Source organism: Daldinia childiae (assembly GCF_008694065.1).
Source record: "Daldinia childiae strain JS-1345 chromosome Unknown Scaffold9, whole genome shotgun sequence".
Lineage (NCBI taxonomy): Eukaryota > Fungi > Ascomycota > Sordariomycetes > Xylariales > Hypoxylaceae > Daldinia > Daldinia childiae.
In genome coordinates, this window is record NW_022984650.1 from 103933 (window position 1) to 130352 (window position 26420).

General features: G+C 45.9%; 4 protein-coding genes across 4 annotated transcripts; 2 read left to right on the forward strand and 2 right to left on the reverse strand.

Moving 5' to 3' along the window:
• Positions 1–1980: 1980 nt before the first annotated feature.
• On the forward strand, positions 1981–4986 carry GL218_07276 (Chromatin structure-remodeling complex subunit rsc9; the record flags this gene model as incomplete). The annotated part of the gene is made up of 2 exons (XM_033584025.1): positions 1981–4815; positions 4942–4986. The coding sequence occupies 2 exons, from the start codon at positions 1981–1983 to the stop codon at positions 4984–4986; spliced, it is 2880 nt and encodes a 959-aa protein (XP_033432522.1).
• Positions 4987–5467: 481 nt separating this feature from the next.
• On the reverse strand, positions 5468–9499 carry GL218_07277 (Vigilin 1; the record flags this gene model as incomplete). The annotated part of the gene is made up of 4 exons (XM_033584026.1): positions 5468–6432; positions 6484–7451; positions 7506–8803; positions 8864–9499. 4 exons carry the CDS (start codon positions 9497–9499, stop codon positions 5468–5470), a joined length of 3867 nt encoding a protein of 1288 aa, XP_033432523.1.
• Positions 9500–14277: 4778 nt separating this feature from the next.
• GL218_07278 (Serine/threonine-protein kinase MST20) lies at positions 14278–16541 on the forward strand (the record flags this gene model as incomplete). Its single annotated transcript, XM_033584027.1, has 5 exons — positions 14278–14562; positions 14633–14864; positions 14925–15989; positions 16054–16388; positions 16440–16541. 5 exons carry the CDS (start codon positions 14278–14280, stop codon positions 16539–16541), a joined length of 2019 nt encoding a protein of 672 aa, XP_033432519.1.
• Positions 16542–18592: 2051 nt separating this feature from the next.
• On the reverse strand, positions 18593–19761 carry GL218_07279 (L-xylulose reductase; the record flags this gene model as incomplete). Its single annotated transcript, XM_033584028.1, has 2 exons — positions 18593–19322; positions 19388–19761. The coding sequence occupies 2 exons, from the start codon at positions 19759–19761 to the stop codon at positions 18593–18595; spliced, it is 1104 nt and encodes a 367-aa protein (XP_033432520.1).
• Between the last annotated feature and the right edge of the window lie 6659 nt (positions 19762–26420).

The following is a 26420-nucleotide window of genomic DNA, read 5'->3' on the forward strand; positions in this document are numbered from 1 at the left end:
ACTGAGTATCTATATTCTCATTGCAGCACACCCCCTCCTTCTCGTCGTTAGCAGTAGCGATGGCCTCACTGTGCGAGTGGACATCGTTAGCAGGTTTTCCTGATTCTGTCTGGATTCCACTTGAAACAACGACGTTGGAGGATATGCTACATTGAGTAGCTACACTAGTATATTGATTATATGCCGTATTCGAATTCCGATTGTTAACATCTAATCCTCGGGACGATACGTTAAAAATTCCAAGGGTATCGACATTAGTAGAAATATCGTACGGATTAGGCTTCGAAGCACCTGCTGCCGCCTTGGGTTTCGACAGTTCATTTGACACTAGCCTGGGGCTAGTATTATCTACTGCAGTGGTTAGATATTGTGCCGTAGTAATTTTAGCGTTAGATTCTTCGAGGGGGTGGTTGACTTCTTCCGTGGTGGTATAGCTGTTCTTGGAATTAGTTTCAAGAGTCTGAGCTGGTTGTGTGTCAAAGGTGTTCGCTAAGGGCAATTTCTTGGACGTCCTAGGAGCGCCAATTGTCTGAGATTGGGTTCGAATTACATTGAATCTGATCCTCTTTGAAGGATTGGATTTTTCGGCAATATGACTAGTCGTTCTCTTCTGGCCTCCTATAAACCCCGTTGTTCGTTGCTCAGATAGGACAACAGCTGGGATTAATTCTCGCCGGCTTCCTTCCGCCGTGCTATCGCTTAGTGGTAATATTTTTCGGGAACCACGGTTGGCGACGGGACGGGTGGTTTTAAGTGTTCCCTTTAAGAGCTCTGTATCCGCTAGGGTAGTGGCGTGTAAGGAGAGATCATTTTCAAGATTCTGAGCTACGCCATGTTGTGAGAATAGGATGGCATGAGGGGAGACAGATTTTTCAAGGCTATCCAAGTCCAAAGATGTGGCTGGTCTAGGTGGATGAGTGAAGCTACTATCGCTGTCACTACGGGTATGATGATTTAGGTAGACAGGGACTGAATAAGGCCGGTTTGACGATAGCTGCAATGATGGGATGGGCGTTTGATGTGATTCAACCCTATTCATAGTGGCCCTCTGCATTCGCAAGGGTATGGCTCGAGGACATCCTGGCGGAGGGTGGTATTCCTGAGACCATATTGGTTGAGGAAGGTAACCATAGGCTGCTGGAAGAGGAAAGGAATTTCGAGGATATCCGAGATGGGGCCTATATGAATTAGAAGATGGGATAGGTAGATCTTGATTAGGTATCGAGTGCCTTTGGTGACCTGGTTGCTGCATTGCGACTAAGGTAGAGAATTGATGTAGCTTCAATGTTCAATGGTTAGGTATTAATTAATAACCGCCTACATTAGATAAAATGCTTGTATGATATTGACGAGCACCTATGTGGGAAGGGGCATTAGTATGCAATGTGCATATCTCTTACTTAGGTACCTAATGTAATCTACCTATCTAGTACCTTACCTTACTCAGCTGGCCTTACTTACGTACAAGGTAGGTACACACTACACCTTCCCTGAGGCTATTCACGAAGGAACGATAAGAGGTATGTACATGTATTATGTACATATGTACATATGTACCTACATGTCCCCGGGCATTAGTGTAGTGCACTGACCAACGCGCATTTTTTTGGAGCAACACGACTCGGCCCCATCCAAACTATCAATCTTTCATTTTCGCGGTCGCGATTCCTACGTACTGTAATTCCTTGGCTTTGCGACTTGACTTCCTGCGCATCGCCAACCAAAATCCCTATAATCTCAACTTCTTAGTTTGCCGAACCGCAAACCGCAAACCGCAAGCCTACGTCCGGATATTCCTTGCTTTTACCGTTACCTACTTAACGCGCAATCGCAACACCTCAGCTTAAAATAAGCAAAGAGATAAAGTGTGTGATCGAGATCGATGCTCTAACTACTCTACGTCTATTGCGACTCCTTGAAATCCTACTCATGAGAATTACTACTACCGATTGCGACGGCCACGACCTGTGTTAGATCAAGATGGCCCCGAATCGTGGCCTTGGGAGCAAGGATATCTACATCCACGAAATCGATCGCACTCCAGAATATGTAGAGTTCATCCAGAAGCTCACGGCTTTCCATGAGAAACGTGGCACATCGTTCGAACCTGAACCCCGACTTCCTACCATGCACGGTCATGTAAATGTCGACCTATTGAAGCTATATAAGGCCGTCATCTCTAAGGGAGGCTATGACGAACTCAACAAAGTTCAGAAGTCTTGGGGTGGCCTTGCTGCTGAATTGGGCATGCATCATACAGATAGCAAAGGCACCGGTCAGCTCTCTTTTCAACTAAAACAAGATTTCTATCGTTACCTCGCTGCATATTGGATTTATGACCAGCACGGTAGGGAACCCCCGCCCAAGGAGATTTTAGAACAACAGTCGTGTGCTAGCAAGTTTGGTCCTGTCCTAACTCGTACTATCGAGAATTTCAAGCATTCTTCGAGCCGTTCCGGGATGGAAACTCCCAGTCGCGAAGAGCGCCAGAGCGAAAGCACTCCAGTTTCGGGAAATAGGGCTTCTGGTCGCCTACGTGAAGCTCCTCCCCAGCGAGTTCCTTTTCAACCTGAGACAGGACCGACCCGCCAGTCTAGACAAACATCCTCGCACCACGGCACCCCAACAGCCACCAATGCTGGTGCCATTAACACTGGCCATGCTCATGTCCAGCATCCTAATCACCATCTCCCCCAGCATCACAATCCCAACAACCCTCTTCACGTAATACAGGCTCAGCAGGCCGCCGTTCGTGGTGCCTCGAGTACATTTACCCCTACAAATCCCGAGATTGCCTCCCGCCTGGTAGATTTGTTCGAGCCGCGTCCTCCGATATCTGTTCCTCTTCGTCCCGTGAGCACCCCAGGAAACAATCCAGAGTTTGCCAAGCGACAGCGTCAGCTGCGGGCAGCTGTTGGTGCCCCTGATACTCAACTACCTGTTCGCCCAGCTATTCCAGGTATCGGTTTCGAGGGCCCCAACATCTACATGCGCTGCCTTCAAGCCCTTCGTTCAGGTATCCCTACTGAGCAATCATTTGCACTTAACCACCTCGTCAAGATCTCATTTGAACGCGGTGATAAGTACAAATTCGAGTCATTTCTTGGCTTGGCCGAGGGTCTTATCGAGAAGGCCCTCGAAGTCGGTAGTTTATTTTACCATATTGAATGGCAGGTTGCCTACTTCAACGACTCGGAGAATTCGGATGTAACGATTCTTGATGGGCTTAACGGTACAAGTGATATTCTTGAGCGGATTGCGAGACTCTCACCGAAACCGATTCTCGATTATATGCAGTCCGCCGAGTTTAGCGACAGCCTTCTTCGGATTACCGAAGCCGTTCTTACTATTCGTAATATGGTCATGCTGGTAGAAAATGCTATTTACATGGCGGATGTGTATCCCCTAAAAGATTTGCTCTGTATTCTTCTACATCTTCCAAATCTAGAGATGCTCGTTGAGATTAAGCATTTCGCACTGGACATCGCTGAACAGCTTACACCCTGGCTCATACTTGATTCCGAAGATCCGTTGTACCGAACGCTGTTGGCACAATTAGACTCGACGGACCGAGGCACGATTTTGACATCTCTCCGCGCCATCAGCCGGATATCGATGAACTTAGAAGCTACGAATAAGATGCAGAATGTCCCCTCCGTGGTCCTACAGAACATTATGAACTGGCTGCTGCTCAACGATGAGGAACTTATGGATGCATGCCTGGACTTCCTTTATCAGTATACAGCAGTGGTAGTTAATGTTGAGTCCCTACTCAAGGCTGTGAACATGGAGCACGTTGTACCTCATCTGGTCAGGCTCCTAGCTCATGGAGCGAAACGAGTTAAAGAGGACAGAGTTCTTGAACCAGAACGAAAAGCGCCGGCTTCCGAAGAAGTAGCTACGCTACCTCCGGATCTCCAGGAACGGCTAACGAACACAGACGAGCCTCAGAGATGCTATAATTGGCTTCAAAGTCTATTTGAGGAGGACAGCGAATCTCATATCACGCAGATCGCTATATGGCAAGCCTACCAGAACTCGTTTAGGGCGCTTGCGAGCAGCTCGAGGAATATGCTTAGTGCGGCTGATTTTATTAGGAATGTTAGCCATGTGTTTGTTAATGCTCGAGCACAGATTATTAGGCGGCAGCGAGCCGATCAATCGGATCTTTTTATAATCGAAGGTATCCGAGCACGAACGTTACCTATTAATCCCGAGACAAAGGAGGAATACTGTCCATGTCGGTGGATGATAGCCAAGGGCCCGTACCTCAAGAAGTGCAACCAGTTCTTCCTTGGTGGGGAGACGATGTGGCATCACGTCTTGACTACCCATCTAGGCGTTGTTATCAGTGAAGGGAGTAAGATTGAGGATAAAGAGATCAATGCATCTTGCGACTGGGAGGACTGCAAGAAGTATCAGAAACCTACTCAAATTAAACTATCAGGACTTGCACGTCATCTCAAGACTCATTTCCCTTCGGTGCAGAAGCGTTCATTCGCTGAAGGTCCAGAGTCAGTTGCAAAACGGCAACGCAAGGCATATATCACCCCGGCGAAGACCATGAGCCTTGCCTGGGAACAGACTATTGTCACTAGGGATGAGCGGAACCCTAAGGTGGAGCAGGCCGCTGGTATCCCGCTTAGTGCTGTGTTAGTACTGCGCAACATTGCCCGCAACGTAGTCAAGACAGAGTCGGAGGAGCAGCTGCTCAAAAAGCACGAGATGGGCGGTGAAGGCGGTGGTTGGAATGAGAAGCTCTTCCGCCCTGTCATGGCTCGCTTGTTCGAGGTTATGACGGAAAATAAGGCTTTGGTAAGTTCTTTACTCATTATTTTGTGCATATCTTAGGCTCGTCCCCATTACTTTGCTGTTGCCCCTTTCCTTCCTTCCCCACTCAACCTATCTACTTTTATTATGACTTTACTAACTCTTCATGAGGCCGATTATATTACATCGCTTTTACAGTTAGTACAGGACGACTAGGCGAACCAATAAAAAAAAGAAAATGGCTTAGGATTGCGGTTTAATTTGACAGGCAAGTCAGCCTCCTTACGTGTAGGAATAATACCCAGGCGTTTCAGAGTCGGTTGGTTGAAAGGGAAGGCGTTGTAGAATTCGTTTGCGAGTTCTTGGCGCTTCTGGAAGCACAAAGTAAAGATGTATCAACAATTAGCATACTGAGATATTCCTACGTGGTCGTCAAATCATGTCTGGAACATAATGAACATTGTCTTGTCAATTTTACGTCGCTTATAACCGCTAGAAATTTTCAAAATATCGCAGTCTAATGATCCTCATCTGTCATGCGAAATAACTTGTACTATTTTTATTTATACCTGCCTGTCCGATTTTGATTACAGTTTTATAGATAATTCAATCAGTCCCACTGAGCCCCTTCGACAGCACAGCTAGCCTGGCCATAGCCAATTCGGAAACCACTGGGTATACCACTTCGGGGAGACTTCTAATCTCGCCTTCCAGCCTGCCCCTCACGCACAGCCTGGAGGATAAGTTCCTTGGCCTTCTCACAACCATCTTTGGAACCCATGATCTCAATGGGCTCATCCCTGGCTTGGTCACGTGGAACATTGATCTTACATCCACTTTGTTTGCGAATTGAGTTGACCTTGGAACCGCCCTGACCAATGACATGGCGATATGTGGACGGGTCTGGTAGAACAAGGAAGCCGATAGTGTTATTCTTCTGGGCTTGTTCAAGTGCTGCCGTGATTACTTTCTTCGCTTTTTCAATATTATCCGGGCTGCCTCTTAATACCCACGGAATATCGCCATCTTCCGAGGAAGCAGTATCTATAACCGTCCAATGGTGTGCATCCGCGGCTGATTCTATATCGTCTGTGATCAGGGGGAGAGAACCAACATTTGCTCGTGTAGATGAGGGCTTAGGCTTCGCTGGTACAGCGTGACCGGCGTGATCCACTGTAACTTTATGGTCATTTCTAAGCTTACGGAAGAATTGTCCATTTTCTGAAATGGCATGATGATACTTCCGCGGGATCTGTATCGTCTCGCCTTGCTGCTCCTTGATGATCGATGATATGTGCTCCTTTGCTTTCTCGACGTTGGCAGGCTGGCCGATCAGCTTCACGCCAGTCAGACCGCTCCCTTGCCGAGGAATATCAATAGAGACATTAAATTGTGACTCGAGCTGGCGTTTGGTTTCACCACCTCTTCCAATTAATGATCGATGTTTTTCAACGGGTACTTCGACCGTCTCGGTTATCTGACTCTCGCGTTCCGATATCAGAGCCTGGATGCTAGCAATGATCTTGTCGACAACATCTTGTCGCCCTTCGATCTTGATGGCATTCCCATCCGTATCTTGCTTGGGAAATTGGATAGTTCGGGCCTGAAGTCGCCTATCTTCGGGGCCACCAGCTTTAATTACAATGTCACGGAGAGTAGAACCTATGTCAAGTTAGAATTTCGATCAAGAGCATGCTTGATAAGTATACATACCGCCAGGACCAATCAAGTTCTTGTGCCACTTTCTGTCGATTTCAACTGTCTTCGTGACCGTCTCGTCGAACACGACTTTCTTTTCCTCGATAATCTTTTTGGCTGCTGCGACTTGCGCCTTTGTACCCTTGATTTGGATCTCTACAATTGCATCTTCAACCTCGTTACGTTCGTTAGGGATGTCGATCTTTGCGCCTGTGATTTGGCGCAATTCATCCATACCGGCGCCGCCAGAGCCAATCAGTGACGGAAGCTGCTTTTGCTGGACTGTCACGGTAGTAGTGAACGAATTCTCTTTGAGGTATTGATACAGGGAGAAAATTTCGTCTCGTGCCTCATCTGCACCTTTTCTTGGGCCCCTGATTGTAACCTCGTCAGGGCCTTGTTGCCGCCGAGTCTTTCCAGCTTCACTTGCAACATCCGCAACAGATTCGTCGTCCTTGCCTGGTTTTGCAGTCTTGGGGAAGTTGATATGAACCGAGTACCGGTTCTGTAGACGATGAATTTGACTGCCCTGAGCACCAATCAACTCCCGGTGGTACTTGGGCTCAATTTTCAACGTGTGAACCGTTTCATCCGCCCATTGACGAGCAAGAGTCGTGATATGAGATTTGGCTCGCTCTGCCTTGGCTTTAGGACCCTTTAGCTCGACTTCTCCATTCTGAACCTGTATATCCACGTCAAATTTCTCCCGTAGCTCGTTGATATGACTACCGCCCTTGCCGATGAGGTGATTCGCGAATTTCTGTGGGAAGTCGAATTTCAGCGTAAACCCACGTTCTTTCTCGTCTTCCTTCTCCTGCTCAACGAAATCTGCCGCCTTCTTGGAAAGAGACTCTACACTAGAAGACGGTCCTCGCATAGTAACAGTTGTGCCCTTTACACTGACTCTAACAGGGATATCACCAGCGGCACGGGTTGTCGCATCTTGCTCTTTCTTAATAAACCTACGAAGCTTGTCCTGAAATCTGAGTTTATAGTTAGTAAAATACACACTAGAAGAATTTAGGGGAAGTACATACTTGATTGGGACTTCGAGAGTTGCTGTGCTGATTTGCTCCTGCTTGCCAAGAAGTTCGAGGATGTGTTTCCGAGCCTCCGATAACCTTTGCTGAAATTCTTTGAGTTCGGAGGGGGAGGGGGCCTTTTGGGGAACTTGGTACTGTTCTCTGGGTGTAGTTGACCCTTCATAGACTAGAAGTACTGGAAGGTCGCCTTCAGTTGCATCCGGCACGACTAGGTTGACGCCGAACTCATTCTGAACCTTGGGAGTGATGTCGCTCCGGAGATAAGAGTGGAAGAACGGGTCAACCGGAATCGTTGCCAATCGAGAAGGGGGATGGCTGTTTATAATTGAACTCATTTCTTTTTGAGCCTTAAGTGCGTTCTTGCCTTCTCTTGCATATAGCTCCCAAGGACTAACTATACCCTCAGAAAAAGGGGTATTGATGTGGATGTGATAGAGTTTCTCCAGTCGCTCAATCTCGTTTCTTTCACGAAGATAACGAGATATATCTCTCGAATATATCGGAGCACCACCTGAAGCGTGACTGTGGTGTTTTGCAACATCGAAAACAGATGTGTGCACTTGTGTTGCTAGATCCATTGCCTTTTCTAATCCTGCATTCACATCCTCAGCTCGACCAATGACTGTAACAGTATCAATACCAGGTGAACTAGGTAAGACCACAATGCAATTGGTATCGGCGAAGAAATCCTCTGTTGGGACACCTCGCTCGCCAATAATAAATTGGTGAGTACCCTGCCGAATTTCTACTTGGTCTAGGTGCAGCTGGTTCTGAAGCTCCTGGACCTGACGTTCTATAGCGGCCCTCGCGGATTGAACAGCGGCACGGTCACCGGCAAGTTGGATATAATTGTCATTCGTAGGGGGCGTAAAAGTAGGTTTTTGTCCTGTAGCAGGTGCCTGCGGAACAGAAGAAGCCCATGGTTGATGAGGTGGTACGCGAATTTGTATTCCGTGTTCCGCTTCCAAGGCCGTAGCGAGTCTATTATTAGGACCAGCAATGAAGGGGTAGAACTCGGCGGGGATAGACTTTAGCTTTGTGCTCACGTTCGCAGATCGTTCCCCAGCGATTTTATTAATAGCCTCACGAGCTAATGCGGCCGATAATGCGTTACCTTCGACGATTACATCAATAGTGGCATCCTCGTCGTCTTCCAAGCTTCCCACGCTATCATCAACTTTTGGCAATTGGATTCTAGCACCGGATTTCTCCTGGATCGATTTGATAGTGGATCCTTGTTTACCAATTATATGCGCCCTGGCTGACAGCGGGATCGGGACTTTGATGGAAGTCTACGTAGGAAAAGAACTTAGCCATGCTATAGAAAACTGGATAGATTAATACAAACTCACCTTAATTCCGATTTGTTGGACTAGATCCCGAAGAGCTTGCTGCGCCTTATCCTGTGGTCCGGTCGCCTCAAACTTCAGGTGCCCACTGGGGCCCGGAACTGACGAGATTACAGCACGAGATTTGCGATTGATATCCTTTATAATATCCTGTAGGGGGCGCTTGAGCTGGTTGCGAGGCATAACATACTGTGCCTCTAAGAGAAGAGTTTCGACATTGCGACCAGGTATTGAAACAGGCGGCGGAACTCCAGTGGGAGTAGAGACTCCCGAAGCTGGGGTGGAGGTTCGAGGGGTGCCATTGGCCGACCACGATGTCCCATTAGCCTTGCCGTTCGCACCGCCCCAGATTGGGGAAATATTAGCTTTCGACGCAGCCGTCTTAGGAACACCAAGTTCAGGGAAAGCCTCGTGCGACTGAGTATCGAGACGACCTGATTCTTGCGCAGGCTGCTTCCCAGCTGCTTTGGTAGATGGAGTCTGACCCCATGAAGATTTTTCGGGAGCATCGGCGGCCGAGGGAGACTTCAGTTCTTCATCGGGAACATCCTCAACAGTGACGTGATGGGAGTTCTCAGCATGCTGTTGAAGGAGCCTTGCTGCTGCGGAGCCTTCGATATTGCTAGTTTCGGATGCCATTTTATACGCTTACGGAGGCGAACGAAGTCTAACGAATAAGAGAGGATGGTCGACGGAAGGCGATAATTGTTACAGATATATAGATTCAGATAGCTAATGGCATCATGTTAATATCAAAATACAGGCGAGCAAAGTACACAATATGATTCATTGGAAGTAGTGTAGACTAGAAACCAAGATAAATAGATAGATAGATAGATATATACTCACTAATCTATATATATCAATAGGGTGACACCGGTGAAAGCTAAGATTCGAGAACCAGGATAAATGGTTCTAGAAGCAGGGAACACTTGGGCCAATTGGGAGAGTAACACGTAGTAGTAGTACCAGGACTGTAGACGACGAGGAGACGATAGAGATAGTTAAAATATAAGAGAGCTAGAACATGATGCAGAAGTCGGCGTATTCACGTTCTATATCTCAACGGAGTTATCTGACAGAGGAACAGTAGCTTAGACGGTTAGAGAAAATCCGCCGAAGGAGTTTGGATCAAGAGAGATTCGTCAAAAGGTGAGATGGATAGGTTTTGTATAGGTGATGCTATAACTAGACAAGAGTAGAGGGTGAGGTGGAAGTTTACTGGCCTAGGCTCTTGGCCAACAATTCAACTTTTTGATTTTTATTGATCCGAAGCAATGCCAGGTGGAAAGCAAGTGCAATCCATGCGCTTGCATGTATGGAAGTACTGTAGCACTTACAATTGTATTGAGAAGTACATTGGTAAGATGCTTGAAAAAAAAAAAAAAAAAAAAAAGCCAGCGAACTCAATGCACAGTCCCCTCTCCCCCACAGCCCCACATGCCCGTACCCCATTCATAGAGGTAACTTCCCCAATAGGTGGCACCTTCTTAAGATCATTTTTGTGCCATCTAGATTCAAGCCACAATCTATAAGCATCTTGTGTTTACTGCCACTTTTACCAATTGGATCCCAGCTCATCATCATCATGAAGGAATACGGCTAACAAAGTAGCATAGCTGCTCAGCTTTCTCAACAATATTTGCTTAGTCTCTGAGTACGAAAATTTATATGACAAGTCACATTTTAAATCAAAAAATATTTCGTAAGAACTACAGTGAATTTTGACCATCAAAATTCAACGCCACCAAATATATGATTGATAGCTCACAGGCACGTGAGGCCCTCGGAACTAACTACTTACATACATACCTACCTAGACATACTATGTACAAGTTCTTGAGCTGGTAAGTAGGTGGCACCACCATGACATGATTCCGGACGAACTCCGTAATTTAAGTCGGTGGTAGCTACAGCTACAGCTACAATCAATGACTCGCGTTGGAGAGAGAAAGCGTGAACTAGTAAGTATTGAAACTACTGAGCATTAAAGGCAGGCGACGAGTAGTAGCTTCTATGATAATCTATTCGTGATCCCAAATATCCTCAACTGGGATGAAACCTATGTCCATCCCAGCCAAGCCTAATTTTTCAAATATCAAGGATGCAAATTTTCGAATAAGCAATGTTTAGCATATATTAAGCTGCTATGTATATGAGCCACGTGTCGATGTAGGCACCCTTAGGTCTATTAACAATAGCTATGAACGACCCAGTATGCAACTCGCCGAGGCATGCGTATTGGCCGATATGCTCATTGATACCACAATAGTATTATATCAGTACCTGGCTCAGTTGACTATTCAACTGATCGGATCAAATCAACTGACGTCCAAATGGCAATTTGTCAAATACTAACTTCGACGTTTAGATTTTAGTGAATAACCTATCCTAATGTACTCAGTTCCAATATAAAGCTTTAGGGTATATCATTCATCATAAGAAGAACTTACTGTGAAGATAGTGTAGGTATTAGTTTGAAAGGTAAGACCGAAGCAGTAGAGACCCTGTGCTACAGATGAGAATCCCTACGCGAATTAATCATATTATACTTAACTCAGGTACCTAACAACGGTTCTGATTTTACAGCGATATTCGATCTTAAGATCCCCTAACAAATATGCCAACACTAGGTTTTCGAAAGTAGGCCAGACCCAATCAAGACTCCCCGGTTTAGTGTAACGCGTCTATTTAAAGATAATGACAGGCGGCTAAGAAATTCTGAATTGGAGTGGAGTTAGCACTCGGGCGTCAAATTGCGGCTGACAACCGTCCATCGGGATGAACATATCATCTAGTAATCAACGTCTGTTTCCTCGGGCTGTGTAATGCATCTTACCTAAAGCCCATGGACAGTTGCGTTCCGTCGACTTGGTAGGAGAATATGGGTACGCCTTTTGAAACCTCGGTTGTTATGACGAACACCGAGGTCGTCTTAGTATTTACATGTGGAACATATGGCAATCCAAACTTTAGCGGACCGGACATTCACATATTAAGGAGAGGTCCCCGTAACAAGTTCTGGAGAGCTTTAGTTATAATAATTGCGAGACGGCGGCTATGAATATGGCGGCCAGTAACCTTGGGTGGTTAGCCGACAGGTTTCGGATATCCCCCCACAGGCAATGCGTAATGTCGCCAAGTTAGAACCATGACGATACGATATCGATACTTTACGGAGTTGGAAGATTGAAATAAAAACAAGGACAAAGATAAAACAAAAATAATAGAGGCTAGCGACCTTGAATGGGTTGTCGTCAGATCCCATACACTCAGACGCTACATAGTACGAGCCAAGCGAGTCCGGCTCTTTCTTCAACGGGTCGGATACTTAGCTGCAGAAGAGTCCGCATACGACAACTGAAGCTCAGGTGGCAGGTTTCACTTGAAATAAAATAAACTAGGCGATTATTAGTATCGATCAACAGCCTAAGGCTACTAAAGCGTGTAACTAGTCAAGTAGCCGCAAATCAAGTAGTAGACGGGTACGTTCTTTTTGGATATTTCACACTCTTATATAAATTTTGGGTATTATGTGCTGTTCCTTGTAGGTGTTTAGTATTGCGAAAATGGCCATTCCCAATATATTAGCGACTTGTAGGAAAGGGTTAATAAATGGTGAATGTACGTATGGATTATGTGCTTGATATAGATACCTCCTCTCGAAGGTTTGGGATGGAAGTTGACATTATGAGCTTATATGTTGACATATAAATGTAGGTACATTATTTAGGTATTTGTATAGATCGCACTGTCCCGCACGTTGAAATACTACCCCACCAACTACCATTGGAAGTACATACGGTATGTATCTACATATGTGATGGCCCCAAAGATGTACCTATCGCAAATACTCGACCCTCCAATTAATTCGTTCGTTGTGTCCTTAATCTAGGTAGATATGTAAAAGGTACTTTCGTATTAATCGTGTAAAGCGACGTAAATGGTTTGGGGTACGGCAGCCACTTAGAAGGAAGTTCCCGTGTATAACCTTAGGTATCCACAGATATGATGTAGTGCTATAGGAAGTACATACAAGTAATGGTAATTTTATCTTGTTTCCTTCTATTTTCCCTCATGTCCATCTTCAACTTGCATTACTTCAAATATTCTCATGCCTACATATAGCTGCTATACACACACACCCCCTGCTAGTTCCGACCTTATCCATTCGTTAAAGAAATAATAGACTTGCTGTTTCATAGCAGCGTAAAAGTGAGAGAAGAAGGAGAAGAAGAGATTGGATCGATTACATACTTCAAAATATACACAGGTAAGGAACCTAAATAAGGATAGTAACTAAAAGAGGGAATTAAAAGAGGGAGAAAAAAAAAGAGAGAATAAGCCCTCGAATTACAAGCGAGGCCAAAGAATAGAGAACCAAAGGAAACAAACACATATCCCTATCACCTTACGTACCCCTCCCTCATCAATCATGTCGGGTGTTTTCTAGTCTCGTCAGCCATGGTTTCATCGCTCGACCCATTTACTATCAATTTTTAATTGTCACTAAAAAAAAATCACTACTACTACCCCCAAAAAATAAGCAAAAATTGAAAACTCTGTTTTCTTTCCCCCCCTTTAAACCCGTAACTACCTTTGAGGTAGAGATGGACAGCCACAGTACTAACGCCAATATCCACAGCAATCTGCAACAGCAGCAAGAGCAACAGCAACAACAGCAACGTCGTAACAGACTAACTAAGAAACCTCCTTCCTCCATTCATAACCATCACCATCACAGTCACAGCTATTCTCTCACCGCTGATGGTCGCTTTGACGCTCAATCCCTCAAGAGCAAACGGAGCTCCACGAGCCTGAGGCGAGCTCCAAGTGCTCCCCACAGAACTCCCGCTACTACAATTGTTAGCGTTGCTAATAACGTTGCTAACATTGCTAACGTTGGCATTAACAACGCGTCAAACTCCGCAGCATCGCCCCGTCTCCCACCACCTCCCACCACTACCGCTACCGCCGCCACCACCACTACCGTAAATAACAATACCAACAATTACACCACTTATTTCTCATCACCCTTACCGTCTCCTGCTCAATTTTTCCCCTCTGCCATTTCCTCACCTCACCATTTAGTCCCGTCTTTACAGTCGCAGTCGCCTTCTCGTAACGCATTTCCCTTCGCCGCCGACGGAGCCGCAATTGGGTCTGGAACTGGCATTGGCACAGGCACAGGAATAGGCATCGGTATCAGGTATTCGACGTCAGGTCAACGCCTGTCTGACCCCTATTTTCTCCAACCTCTTTCTTCCCAGACTCCCGAGGAATTTATCGGCGCGCCCTTTGACGGCAATTCTATCCTTAGTCATTTCGATACTGCCAAGTCACCCACGTATCAGTCTTCTTCCCAAACCCGACCGCAACCGCCCCCGCTATCGAATTCAACTCCCGACCCGCGTGTAATGAGCCCTCCCTTGCGACAGTCGGCTAGCTTCTCCGCCTTAGACGCCAACATGTCAGAGAAGTCCCATGGCGCACGTGTCAATGAGAACCCTGTTGTCCCCCCGAAACGATATTCCGATGAATCTAAAGATCTTAAGGGTCCCGGTGTCTTGAGAAAAAAGTCGGGCTTTTCCGGCCTCATGAGCACATTGGTGGGGTCGCCCAAGAAACCCGTCATATCGGCGCCAGAGAACCCCGTTCACGTTACCCATGTCGGCTACGATAGTTCCACCGGCCAATTCACGGTAAGTCTCGTTATAACTTCTTCTTCATCGCCTTGAACCCGGCTTCATGGCGTTGCTGACTTTTTGATAGGGCCTACCCAAAGAATGGCAACGCCTAATCAACGAGAGTGGTATTCCAGAGAATGCTCGAAGGGAAAATCCACAGATGATTGCGGATATCGTCACATTCTATAAGGAAACCACAGAGAAGCCGCACGAAGATCAGGTTCTGGAAAAGTTCCACGATGTGAGAGCTGCTGAGCTGCGCACCCAATCTGGTGGAATGGCAACATCCCCCGGCATGTATGCGTCAAACTATGCGGGTATGTCACCTATGATCAGTCCACCAGCAAGTCCGAGATTTCCAATCGTGAATAATGAAGGCACCTTCGAGAATCCCCGCGCCCCCCCTCCGGTACCCATACCTGGGAAGAGCCCAGTGCTGCACTCCATTAAGGATCACCCCAACTTGCAGCCCAGCCGACCCGCGCCGAAACCCCCTGTCTCTTTGCAGACCCGAGCTACACAGCAACTACCTTATGCCACTACCAAAGATTCGGGCATCGGTATGGCACAGGCCAGCGAAGATGGTCACTCGACAGGATCCCATGTTTCGCCACCGAAGGACGGCGTCCCTATGCTCCCCGAAGAGCACCGATCGAGATCGAACTCGCGAGTCAACGGGTCTCAACCCCACACACCTGTCGGCCAATCATCGCCGGCCGTTCAGGCGGCTTACCAGCACCAACTAATGCAGCAGCAGCAAGAACAGGCTATGGCACAGGCCCAGGCTGCTATGAAAGGTCAGCTCAGTAGGTCTGCGAGTACTAAGCAGTCACCCGCGCAGCCAATGGCTCCGAGCTCACAGCACCAAATGGGTCGCGTCCCTGAGGCTAATGGTACCGGTAATACGGCCTATGCAGCACGCGGGCCTCCAGCGCAGCAGTCACGTCCGCGCAACCGGCCGCGGCAAAGTACTAGCATAGACGTAGCAGCAGCGCTGAAACGTATCTGCTCCGAAGGCGACCCTCGCGAGTTATACCGTGGCTTTACTAAGATTGGTCAAGGTGCATCTGGTGGTGTCTATACCGGCCACGAGAGGGGATCGAATCGACTGGTAGCCATTAAGCAAATGAATTTAGAGCAGCAGCCAAAGAAAGACTTGATCATCAATGAAATCTTGGTTATGAAAGAAAGCTCACACCCGAATATTGTTAACTTCATAGATAGCTACCTATGCGGTGGCGAGCTTTGGGTCATCATGGAGTATATGGAAGGAGGTAGTTTGACTGATGTTGTCACTTTTAATATAATGACGGAAGGGCAGATCGCTTCAGTCTGTAGGGAAACCTTGAAAGGCCTCCAGCATTTGCACTCGAAAGGAGTTATACATAGAGACATCAAGTCTGATAATATTTTGTTGTCGTTGGATGGTAATATTAAGCTCAGTAAGTCAAACACTCCTCACTCTAAAGTTAGTCGACTAAAACCTAATTTTCCCCCCTTTCGTAGCCGATTTCGGATTTTGCGCGCAGATCAACGAAGCGCATAATAAGCGGACGACAATGGTTGGTACGCCGTACTGGATGGCACCGGAAGTGGTCACTAGAAAGGAGTACGGAAGGAAAGTCGACATCTGGTCTCTAGGTATTATGGCTATTGAAATGATAGAAGGGGAGCCGCCGTATCTTACAGAGTCGCCGCTTCGCGCTCTATGGTTAATCGCTACTAACGGCACACCGCAAATCAAAGATGAGCATAATTTATCTCCAGTATTCCGGGATTTCTTATATTTCGCCCTAAAGGTGGACCCGGAGAAGAGAGCGAGCGCACACGACTTACTTCGGGTATGTCTTCTAATTTTCAGGTTGGGATTCTAGAAAGCTAACCTAATATAGCACGAATTTATGAAGACTTGTGTCGACCTGTCGTCTTTATCACCACTCGTCAGGGCCGCAAGGGAAGCCCGGCTAGAAGAGAAGGCTAATAAGGGTCAATAAATGTATGTCGGTGATGCTGCAACGCTTTGAAGAAGTTGGAATAATTTGAGGTCGGTTGCGCTCGAGGTTTGAATAAGTGTTACTATCCTTCAATTCAAGGATACATCGAGCTGGTGACGGCCAAAACATCTCGCTACATCTGTACCTGTGTGGCTATGCTACGGCTTGGGCTTGGGTGGAGATTTGGAGAGATTAAAAAAAAATAAAAACAGCAACTGACGAAGGGGTCCGGAATCCTATGGAGGGCCGATCCTATACTTGTACATAGCGAGACGATACCACCCTTGAGACGGCCTTCATTGGATACTAGAGCAGAACTAGACGAAACGGACGTCCTCGAAGCAGATGATTTGAAATACCCCAATACCCCCAGTTCAAGACCCTCGTCACCTAAGAGTTCGCGACTCGTACCGGGCAGGTCGGATTATGGGGCTTAGCTCCGAAGTGAGGCTGAGATTTAGATATTTGAGTCCAACGATGGAATTAATTGGATATTGGAAGGTTAAAATTTATAAATCAAGATCTGCTGCAGATGTTCATGTCTTGTATTGGAAAAATATACCAGTTAGTTAAAGTCTGGCTTTTACTATTGTCTTTTATCTTTAACCCCCCATGTCTGGGGGGTCAAAGATGAATAGTTGTCTGTTGCAACATAGAACCGAGCATATGTAGGGCACTAAATAGGTCAACTTATCGAACTATATGTGTCACATTGTGCAAAGTACACAAGCACCTCTTCAGGAACTTAACATGACAAGAATCAATGCCGTTGTTTCTAGTTTGTTGAGGACGGCTAAGATATCGATTCAAACCACCTAGCTAGAAGAAATAAAGATGGTAACTAATTTCCCCTATAACGAGGGGGTTTTTGGTTTTTTTTTTGTAGATAACTAAGAAGACAACCTTCAATCTGTAGACTCAGGTACATAGGAGATAGATGAAGCTTAGATTTCACTAAATGACTCAAGCTTGGTCTCTAACCCGAGAGCAATGCATGAGCAATTTATCCAAATAAAAAATGAGTGCTATTAAGTTTGAGGGCATTGCTTGCTCCTAAGACAAGACCCCAAGTATATGAAATCCTTTTCACACTATCCTGGTCATGGTCGAGGAGTTCGCTTATGGATAATGACCCCTAGTCTGTATGTGCAATCCAAATATGCCTGTTTAAGTGATATAATTTCGTTAGATGAAGAAGCTTCAGTATTCAAACAAAAACACAAACACAAAAGTTCAAAATATTAGTCACAAAACAGAAGCAAACTCTGCTTCTATTCTATTTCGTGTGTACCGCTTGAAGCGGGTGTTAAAGAGATCAGTTCTGTTGTGCACCGTCCCATATCCCACAACCCCTCTGTATAGTCGGTCCGGGGAGTCCACCCGAGGGTAGTCTATCTCTAAGAGCTATTCTGATGATTTTTTTTTTTCGTCAGAAAAAAGGCAAAAAGTTCTTTTTTCCCCCTATGATAGTATTTGGTATCAGCCCCCCTTTCCCACTTTTTCTCCATGGCGTGTATAATAAAACTGACTCCAGATTTCCCCATGACGATTATGTAAAAAGTCAAGTCTATGCCGCGCATCATTCCATAAAATAACAAACCGTAAAAGAAAAGGTCACCAGCATTGCTAGGAACTATACCCATAGGTAAGATCCCCCCTAGAACCCAGCCGAAGCCCTTCTGACATATACATACGAAGGGTTTTCGGCTGGGCACGTAGGTGCAAGTGGATGGTGTGCGATGCGACCATTAAGACCGAACGAGCAAGTTGGTTGGCGAAAACGTGACTTGGCAAAGTCTGTCCAACATGCGTGCCTGAATGCGGTTGTTCAAGATGCATGGGGAAGACAGACTCAAAATGCCTCGACGCAACGTAACCCCCGCACCGAATGAGACAGAATTCGTCTACCTTCTAACTCCAAGTTTCCCACCCATTAGGGCATAACAAGCGGGCTCCGGCTAAACAGGACCAAAACCGCAATGTCTGCAAATACGCCACGCCGTATAGCTTGTCTCAACATACCAGGTCGAGACTATTTAGTTAATGCTGGCTTATAGGACAGTGTAACCACCGTCGATAGCGACGTTGGCGCCCGTCATGAAGCTGCTGGCATCGCTAGCAAGGAAGACGCAAAGGCCGTTAAGCTCGTCAACATTACCGAGGCGGGCCTGGGGAGTCAAAGAGCGCCAGATCTTCTTCTGGGCCTCAAGGGCGGGTACGCGGTTCAGCGCAGTGTCCATGTAACCGGGAGAGATGGAGTTAACACGGATGTTGTACTTGGCCCATTCGGCAGCCAGAGATTTGCCGAATTGAATAACACCGGCCTTAGATGCGTTGTAGCAAGATTGCTCCTGTGGATAGTTAACGATGCTACCGCTCATACTAGCAACAAGAACAATAGATCCAGGCTTGCCAGCAGCCATCATCGCGCGTCCGACCGACTGGCTCATCAAGAACGAACCAGTTAGGTTGATGTCGATTAGGCGTCGGAACATGGCCGGGTCGTAGGTCTCGGCCTTGATGTTGGAATCAGCGATACCGGCACTGTTGATCAAGACATCAGGGGCGCCGTAGGTCTCGACAACGGAGTCGACGGCAGCATTAATTGCGGCACCGTCACGGACGTCGACCTTGAAGAAGGAAACGGGGAGTTGGGTCTTCTGGTGTAGCTCAGCAGCAGCTTCGTCACCAAGTTCTTGGTTCGCATCGAAAATAACAAGAGCCTTAGCACCAGCCTCAGCACAAGCGCGAGCCATGTGATTTCCGAGACCCCGAGCACCTCTGTAACGATGCCTCGTTAGCAAAATCCATTTCAAAATAGCTTCATGTAGCAAAACTCAGCTTACCCAGTGATAATAACCACCTTGTCCATTATGCTCATCTTCTGCAGGGTGGGGGGCATTTGGCGGTAGACAGTCTTGGACAATGGGATGACCTCGGTGTCCTCGGGGGGAGGGAATGGCTTCGGTGTGGCATCGTCGCGGTTCACGGGGATGCTGAAGTGGTCGCTGGTCGAACCGGCAGCACCCGTCGAGTCTGGGGAGTAGACGGAAACTGGAACTTCGGTCTCGCGTACTACATCACTCCGCGATCGAATGGTTGACTGGCTGAAAGCTCGGTGAGCTGCGGGGAGAGATCTAGAGATACGGGCAGATGCACGGGCGGTGCTAAAGAGGGGAGCTGCGGCCCTGGTGAGACGGAGTGCTGAGCGACCAGACATTGTTGCAACTATATGTTTTTATGTGTATGATGTATGTATGTGTATGTGTATGTGTGTATGTGCGTAAGTATATAGATGGGATTATATCCAAGTTCAAGGTATGTTAGGAATTCTTGGAATAGGGATGTGGCGAGATGTAGGAAGTCTTTTAAAGTTGCTCTAGAAACTCTGGAGACAAGTGACAAAGCAGCAATTGACTTTTTTTTTTCCTCGTAAGTTAGAGAGGGGGCCTTAGGCAAACCGGTCAATTTATGGGAACCCCAGGGGGATTTTTCAATGGCAGAATAATCCGAAATCGGGGGAAGCTCCGCGAAAAAAAAAAAAAAAAAGACCAAAGTCCCAGTAAATTCTCGAGTGAAAACCCCCAAGTTCCAGGGTTTTGCGGCTTGTGTGTAAGATTCAAGGTCACAAGACGAGCTTTGTTAAATTGGAAGCTGGATGGGTTTCGTGAACTAATCCCGTAGTCGTGGTCACGAGCTGAAGCAAATATTTGTTTTTATGTTCCGTGCTCGAACTGGAGCTTCTACGGGTTCGTCTGACCGTCGGTCTAAGCCAGGGGGGGCTGGAGTTATGTAGGTAGTAAAGTAGTAAGTAGTAATAGTACCTAGTAGCAAGGTCTAGGTATGAGTGGGGAGAAAATAGAGGAGATATCAATAAATGTCTCGTAGTTGTCGAGAACTCAACAAGGGGGCACAGTAGAAAGGACTAAGATCGTAGCAGTATAGATCAAGAAGAGCTTCTACACAATAAGGATTAATGAAAAAGAAAAAAAATTATAGCAAGCCGAAGGCAATAAGTTGCAAGAAGTGTGGCCCTATTTCTACTTACTCGCTATCGCATTTCTTCCCTTCCCTCGTGAAAATGTGGACTTACTTTTTCTAACAGTTGTCAAGATTTACACATATCTTTCCCCTTTCCATTATACATGGCAGGTTGAACGAAAGGGTCCCGTCGAGTTTGGGTCAGCAGCTAGACGATAGACCGCCTCGCCCGTTCGCTCTGGACCCCGTTGATCTGAGTATTTAGCTTCGCTAACTCCGAGCAACGTAACGTGATGGGTTTGTACCTACGAAAATCAAGGTACATGAGCTACTACGTTTGTATATAAAAAGAGGGGGTGAAAAGTCACCGTTTCCGTTACGGAATAGTATTGCGATTGTATTTCTTAAGGAATGTACATACATATTACGCCATCCATCTCGGATGTACATGTATATATATAGGTTAGTTAGTATATATGCACGTATTATATTTAACTGGATCAAACACGGCGGAGGAGGGCAAGAAAAAAAAAAAAAAAAAAAAAAAAAAAAAGACTTGTGGCGGATAGCTGTGCGGGAACAGATAGACTAGAATTGAAAATCTTTCTTGGTTGTCATCGAATGTCAAGGGTAGCTTTTTGTTGGCCTGTCTCTGCCTGTAGTATTGCAGTAGCTCTGGACCCTAGCGGACCTAGCAAACTGCCAAGCTGCCAAGCAGACCAAGCAGCCCCAAGAAGCACCAAGTAAATGCCCAGTCCCCGCCAAGACTGCCCATAAAACCGACCCGACGGGGCCTTAAGTAGAAATAATGGGGGCTATGGGGCACTATGGGGTCCGGCATGCAGCCCGGGTGGGACTCAGGTCTCCATCTAACTCAGTAGCGCGACCTGTTTTCTATTTAGCTCTTTTTCGTAGAGTCTTCCACCCTTCTAAAGAAATTCTAAACTACCTACCTAACCTTATTCAATATCGTCAGATATCAATACCCAACACATGTACAGTAACACGAATGATGGAGAAGCCGTACAGAGATTTTACATCCGTACCATGGGTAGGTTACCTTTCTAGGAGTATTTTGAAACCGCCAGCAACGCCTCTGAGGGAACTCGGCGTGGGGGTAACTGCGGCTATCTCGTAGTAATGCTTACAGTTTGAAATACTTCCTAATCTCGTTAAAGCCTACATATAATTACTATCTCTATTCATACTTAAATATTTATCTACATATGTCAGTTATATCAGTTAGCTAGGCTAGCCTTTCATACTATGTATAGACTTGCTTTCCTAGTTTGGGAGTTTTAAATGCCGATAGCTAAACTGAACTTGGAAGGCTGAAGCAGGATTTTCTTCCAGGCAAGCGGGTACGTGATTAAACCACGCAACTCGCCAACGAGAAGTGCTCTAATATGATTGAAAATTTACTATGTTCGCGGGTATACCTACCTAATAAGTGACGTGGCCTTGAAGCACCTTCTTTTGAAAACCACCCAAGGATTTCAACGAGTGTCAGTGTGAAGAAGATACTTTAACATATAGGTATGTAAGCCTAGAAGTGTACATAAATACGAAGTTCTTAATAGTGTCCTAATAACAAATAACATCCTAGGTATATTCAATAAGCTAGAGCAATATATAAAACAAAAACTACACCGCCGAAAAGCTCACGATGCTAAAATGTAGTTGCTTAAAGTTAAACGACCGTACTTTCTGGGGTATCGAAACCCACGCGGAGATTATGCGCCAAATACGTAGGTACATAATTAGATTCGTGGGGTTAAAGTCACCCGCACCCGTCAGCCTCTAATGTTCAGGGGGGCTTACAAGAACAACAAGAGAAAAAAGACATCGTGAGAAATATCTAAATTAGCCTCTCGGGTTCTCGGTGGTCGTATTGAGATGAGACTAATCTCTCCTTAAAAAAATACACGTCCAGGTGACCAAATCCCCCACACATCCCAGGTCTTTAACTATCGAATAAGGCGCATTATTAAAAACAGTGCTGCGTACCTAAATGTTGAAAAAAAAAAAAATCCACTGCATAAGTCTATCACATTGTTGAGGCCAGGAAACATCGTGACTATGGAATTATTTATGTTTCGAAATTTCCTTATGAGAAACACTCCGTCATACTGCATGATATTGTCTTAACAACATCTTATAAATCAGACCATAAGTAGTATATGTATAGCGTATTTCGCACATGCGTGTTAGGCGCGCATACTTCCATACATCTATGTAACTAGTATATCCCTTAAGATGTCTACAGTATTAAACGGTATCATATTTATATAGTCGGTGAGCTTCCTGACTGTATTCTTACAACCAAAAAACTCCGATTTGCGGCTCTGTTCGTCACAACTGAACCATGCAGCCTCGCGGCCCCCCTTAGATTAGATCTACTACACGACGCACAGGCAAGACGCACGAATATTTTTCGCCCATCTCGGGATGTGCTCATTACGTACATACACGTTCGGTATGTATGGCGCACCCTACACTACTTAGAAATATATATACATAGGTAGTGTAACCGTGCTAGACATATATGTTGTAGCTTGTTGTGCCGCTGATGACCCATGAATGATCAGCATTGAAAAATCAGCAAGGTCTACCCGAATAGAAAAGGATTTGCTCACTCTGCATCTTTCTACCAAGGTACGTAGACGAGTAAGATATCCTTTTATGTACATACTGCCTTATGTAGGATGTCCACGCTAAATGACGCTGGGTGGTATGAATTGTGGCTACGTACCGAACAAATTAATTTGGAACGCTCCGTCGTGCTACCTAGTACGCCATAACGCATATGTAGTATGTACATGTATACAAGGTTTGTTCACCGTGGCATTAGATATCGTGGGTCCTCGCTACAGTTAGGGTCCTGGGACGAAGCTGGCAAAGAAAAAGCTAGCAAAGCTTCGCCCGGGGATCAATCTTATGGGGAAGCTAGGAGATACATACATAGGCAGTCAATAAAACCAAGCTACGGAATATGTACCATAGTATATCTAACAGGTACATGTATATATTTGACTACATAGGGATCTAGCCAGGGAGATTCACATACATATTTGAACCATTTGTAGGCGGTGTATGTATTGTGGTAATGTAGTGTACGTACGTAGTTGACCGAAGGAGGTGCTGCTGAACCGTCTATGTATACTACATAATATATTGCCTACATTCGGCACACATACATGGGCGAATTGTACCAGCGTTGACCTTGCAGACGCGATCATCCACGGATCACACGGAGAGCCGAACTGCCTATTACATATCCCGTCCGAGCTCGCAGAATTTGCCTGTGATCTTCTACCTATCTGACAATTGCTCTCCCATTTACCAGCAGACGTTACATACTTATCAAACAGACTAGATTTATGCCATTATTAGTTGAGTGTTTAAATACACGGAAAAGTGAAGGACATCGCGAGCAGAGAATGGCGGAAACGTGGGCAATCCAACACGTTTGACAGGGTGTGAGAGGACTTCACATGGCATTCCATTTCTCTCCTCAAACTCCCCACCCACCACAACTTTCTCTACAATACACACTCACATTGCGGTACAAATTGCGCCGCAAGCCTACTGATCTCTCGGATTCAGGGGTATCTCTACTAACCAGGCTAGCATGCAGCCTTTCGGTCTTAAGAGTTTTAGATAGTTGAGGTATTATTCCTTGATATTGCTATGTCCTTAGTATGTATATAGCTAGATCAAGCTGAAGTAGTTTTCAATGCTAGAAGGATCCTAGTTGATGAGATGATAGATCCAGCTTTATATTCTTAGGTAGACAACTAACCTAGTATAGTAGTGTAGCTATGTAGATTAGAAACACCGCGTTAGCTAGTTCACCACCGCCCGTCCGCCCCGTGCTAAACGCCTCGCAAGCGGACTGTCCTTGCATAGGCGAACCTCAGCAGCGCGCCGCCCGGTCCCGCCGCGTCCTATCGTCAGGGCAAGATCAGCGCATATTAAAAGCACCGTCCCGCTCCCGCTCTAAGTAGCCGCGAGCTGTCATCTAAAACCCCCGAATTGGCTCCGCCTCGGACTCCATACTGACGCAATGCATCCATCGGAGAATCGCCGGTATCAACTAATGCAGCATATAGTCGTACGTAAATACTAGGCCGCCAAGCTTGCTATCCTAGTATAGTATAAGCGACTTGATGGTAGCATGTCAGCGCCTAAAATTTCTATCCGCTATCGCCTAGCGACCGTAACTACCGGTTTGAAGTCGATTCATACGGCCTCCGTTATATCCGTAGTCGCGCTATAGAGTACCTAAGGTAGGTACTTACCACAATATCCCTACTCAAAAGCTTTTAACTGATCTGCTTGTCCCGAGGTATTAATTTTGGTATACGAGTAAAGCCAAAATGCGGTAAGCATGCTGACAGTGTTTGATGTCATACGAAGACATCTCTTCTTGTGCTCATTGGGCGTTCCATGTCGTATACCTACATACAGACCGGTGAACAACTTCCGTGTGGCGTATGTACTATCTTGCATTTATCTATGTTCTATCCCAAATAAGAGACGATGGCCGGTTCCCTAGGTTATACAGGCCTCAACATGGCGGACAACTGTAGGGCGTCTATTCCAGCCCCTTCTCATACTTCGACTTCAACCCGGGGCCTGAGATTGAAGCTCGAGACTCAGGACTCCAGTACCCCTACCAAATGTCTGAGACATGGCGAAGTGAGTCACTTTGTGGCCTCCCTCCTCCCTACGATATTGCCCCCAAAACTCGTTCCCCGGCGCTATGCACCATGCCTAAGCCACTCGATGCATCTCTTCGCTAGGTTTCATATTTATAACTTTAGCAGCAAGATAAGCAGATTTAACCACTTGATTTGCCCATTCCAAGTACCCGGGACACGTTAAGTTGGTTATATACGTAGGAAGGCTGGATACATTAACATCTTATGTGAACTCCCGCGAGGAAATTTGCAGACACCCCTAGATCTGTAGATCCGATGCTCGCAAACTTCACTACGTGCGTCATTTGGCATGTCATTGGATTCCTCGTTTGCCAATGAAACAGGCTCTCCCACAAAGGTCCTTTCTTATCTTATCAACCTGGATTGGAGAATATGGTATGAATTCTACTAACATTTTGTTAAGTTCGTTCGTAATGAAGCCCCGTTTTACGTAGTTTACTAAAATAGCATCTCAATAAGTTCTAGGTATTCAATCATAAACCTTTTCAACTATATGACTAATTTTCCTCGTATAAAAACTATCCTTTTTAAATAACCATATAATATAACCGTTTCGATAGTTGTATGAGGCGCCTAGGTCTCTTTCACAGCATCGAAGCAGAATAGACTTACCACCCCATAGCATAGAAGCATAAGTATGCATCTCCTAACTAGTAACTTGACTATCGGAACCCTGGTTTGGAGACTAAGTACGACATCTTATTTTTCTAATCCGATTGGACACAGGTTTGCCGCCATTAGCCAGGCATTGATCTTATTCGACAGTGAATGGCGGCTGAAAAGGTCAAATCGAGTTAAGTGTTAAGAATTCACATCAATGCGGCAGCCAATTCGAGCTGCGAACTCTTCCTGTCTATAGGATCACCATATAGCTACTGAACAAACTTGAAATGCGACACCTGCTTGGATATTCGTTATATTATATTCGCCCTCATCACGCCTAGAGTGCGATGCTGATTCGCCATTGTTAATTTCTTAGAGGGTTGCGATTTTAACTTATTTTAGGGATAGGATATGGCACACTCTGACTTCGGAGGGATCTCACACCGACGGAATAAACAATAGGTGAAATATAGCAAGCATTTTAATATCGATCACGACTGTAAGGCAGCTGTTCTTCCTGTTCTTTCCACATGAGATAATCGTGATGATCCTTGATAATATATCTGTGCTG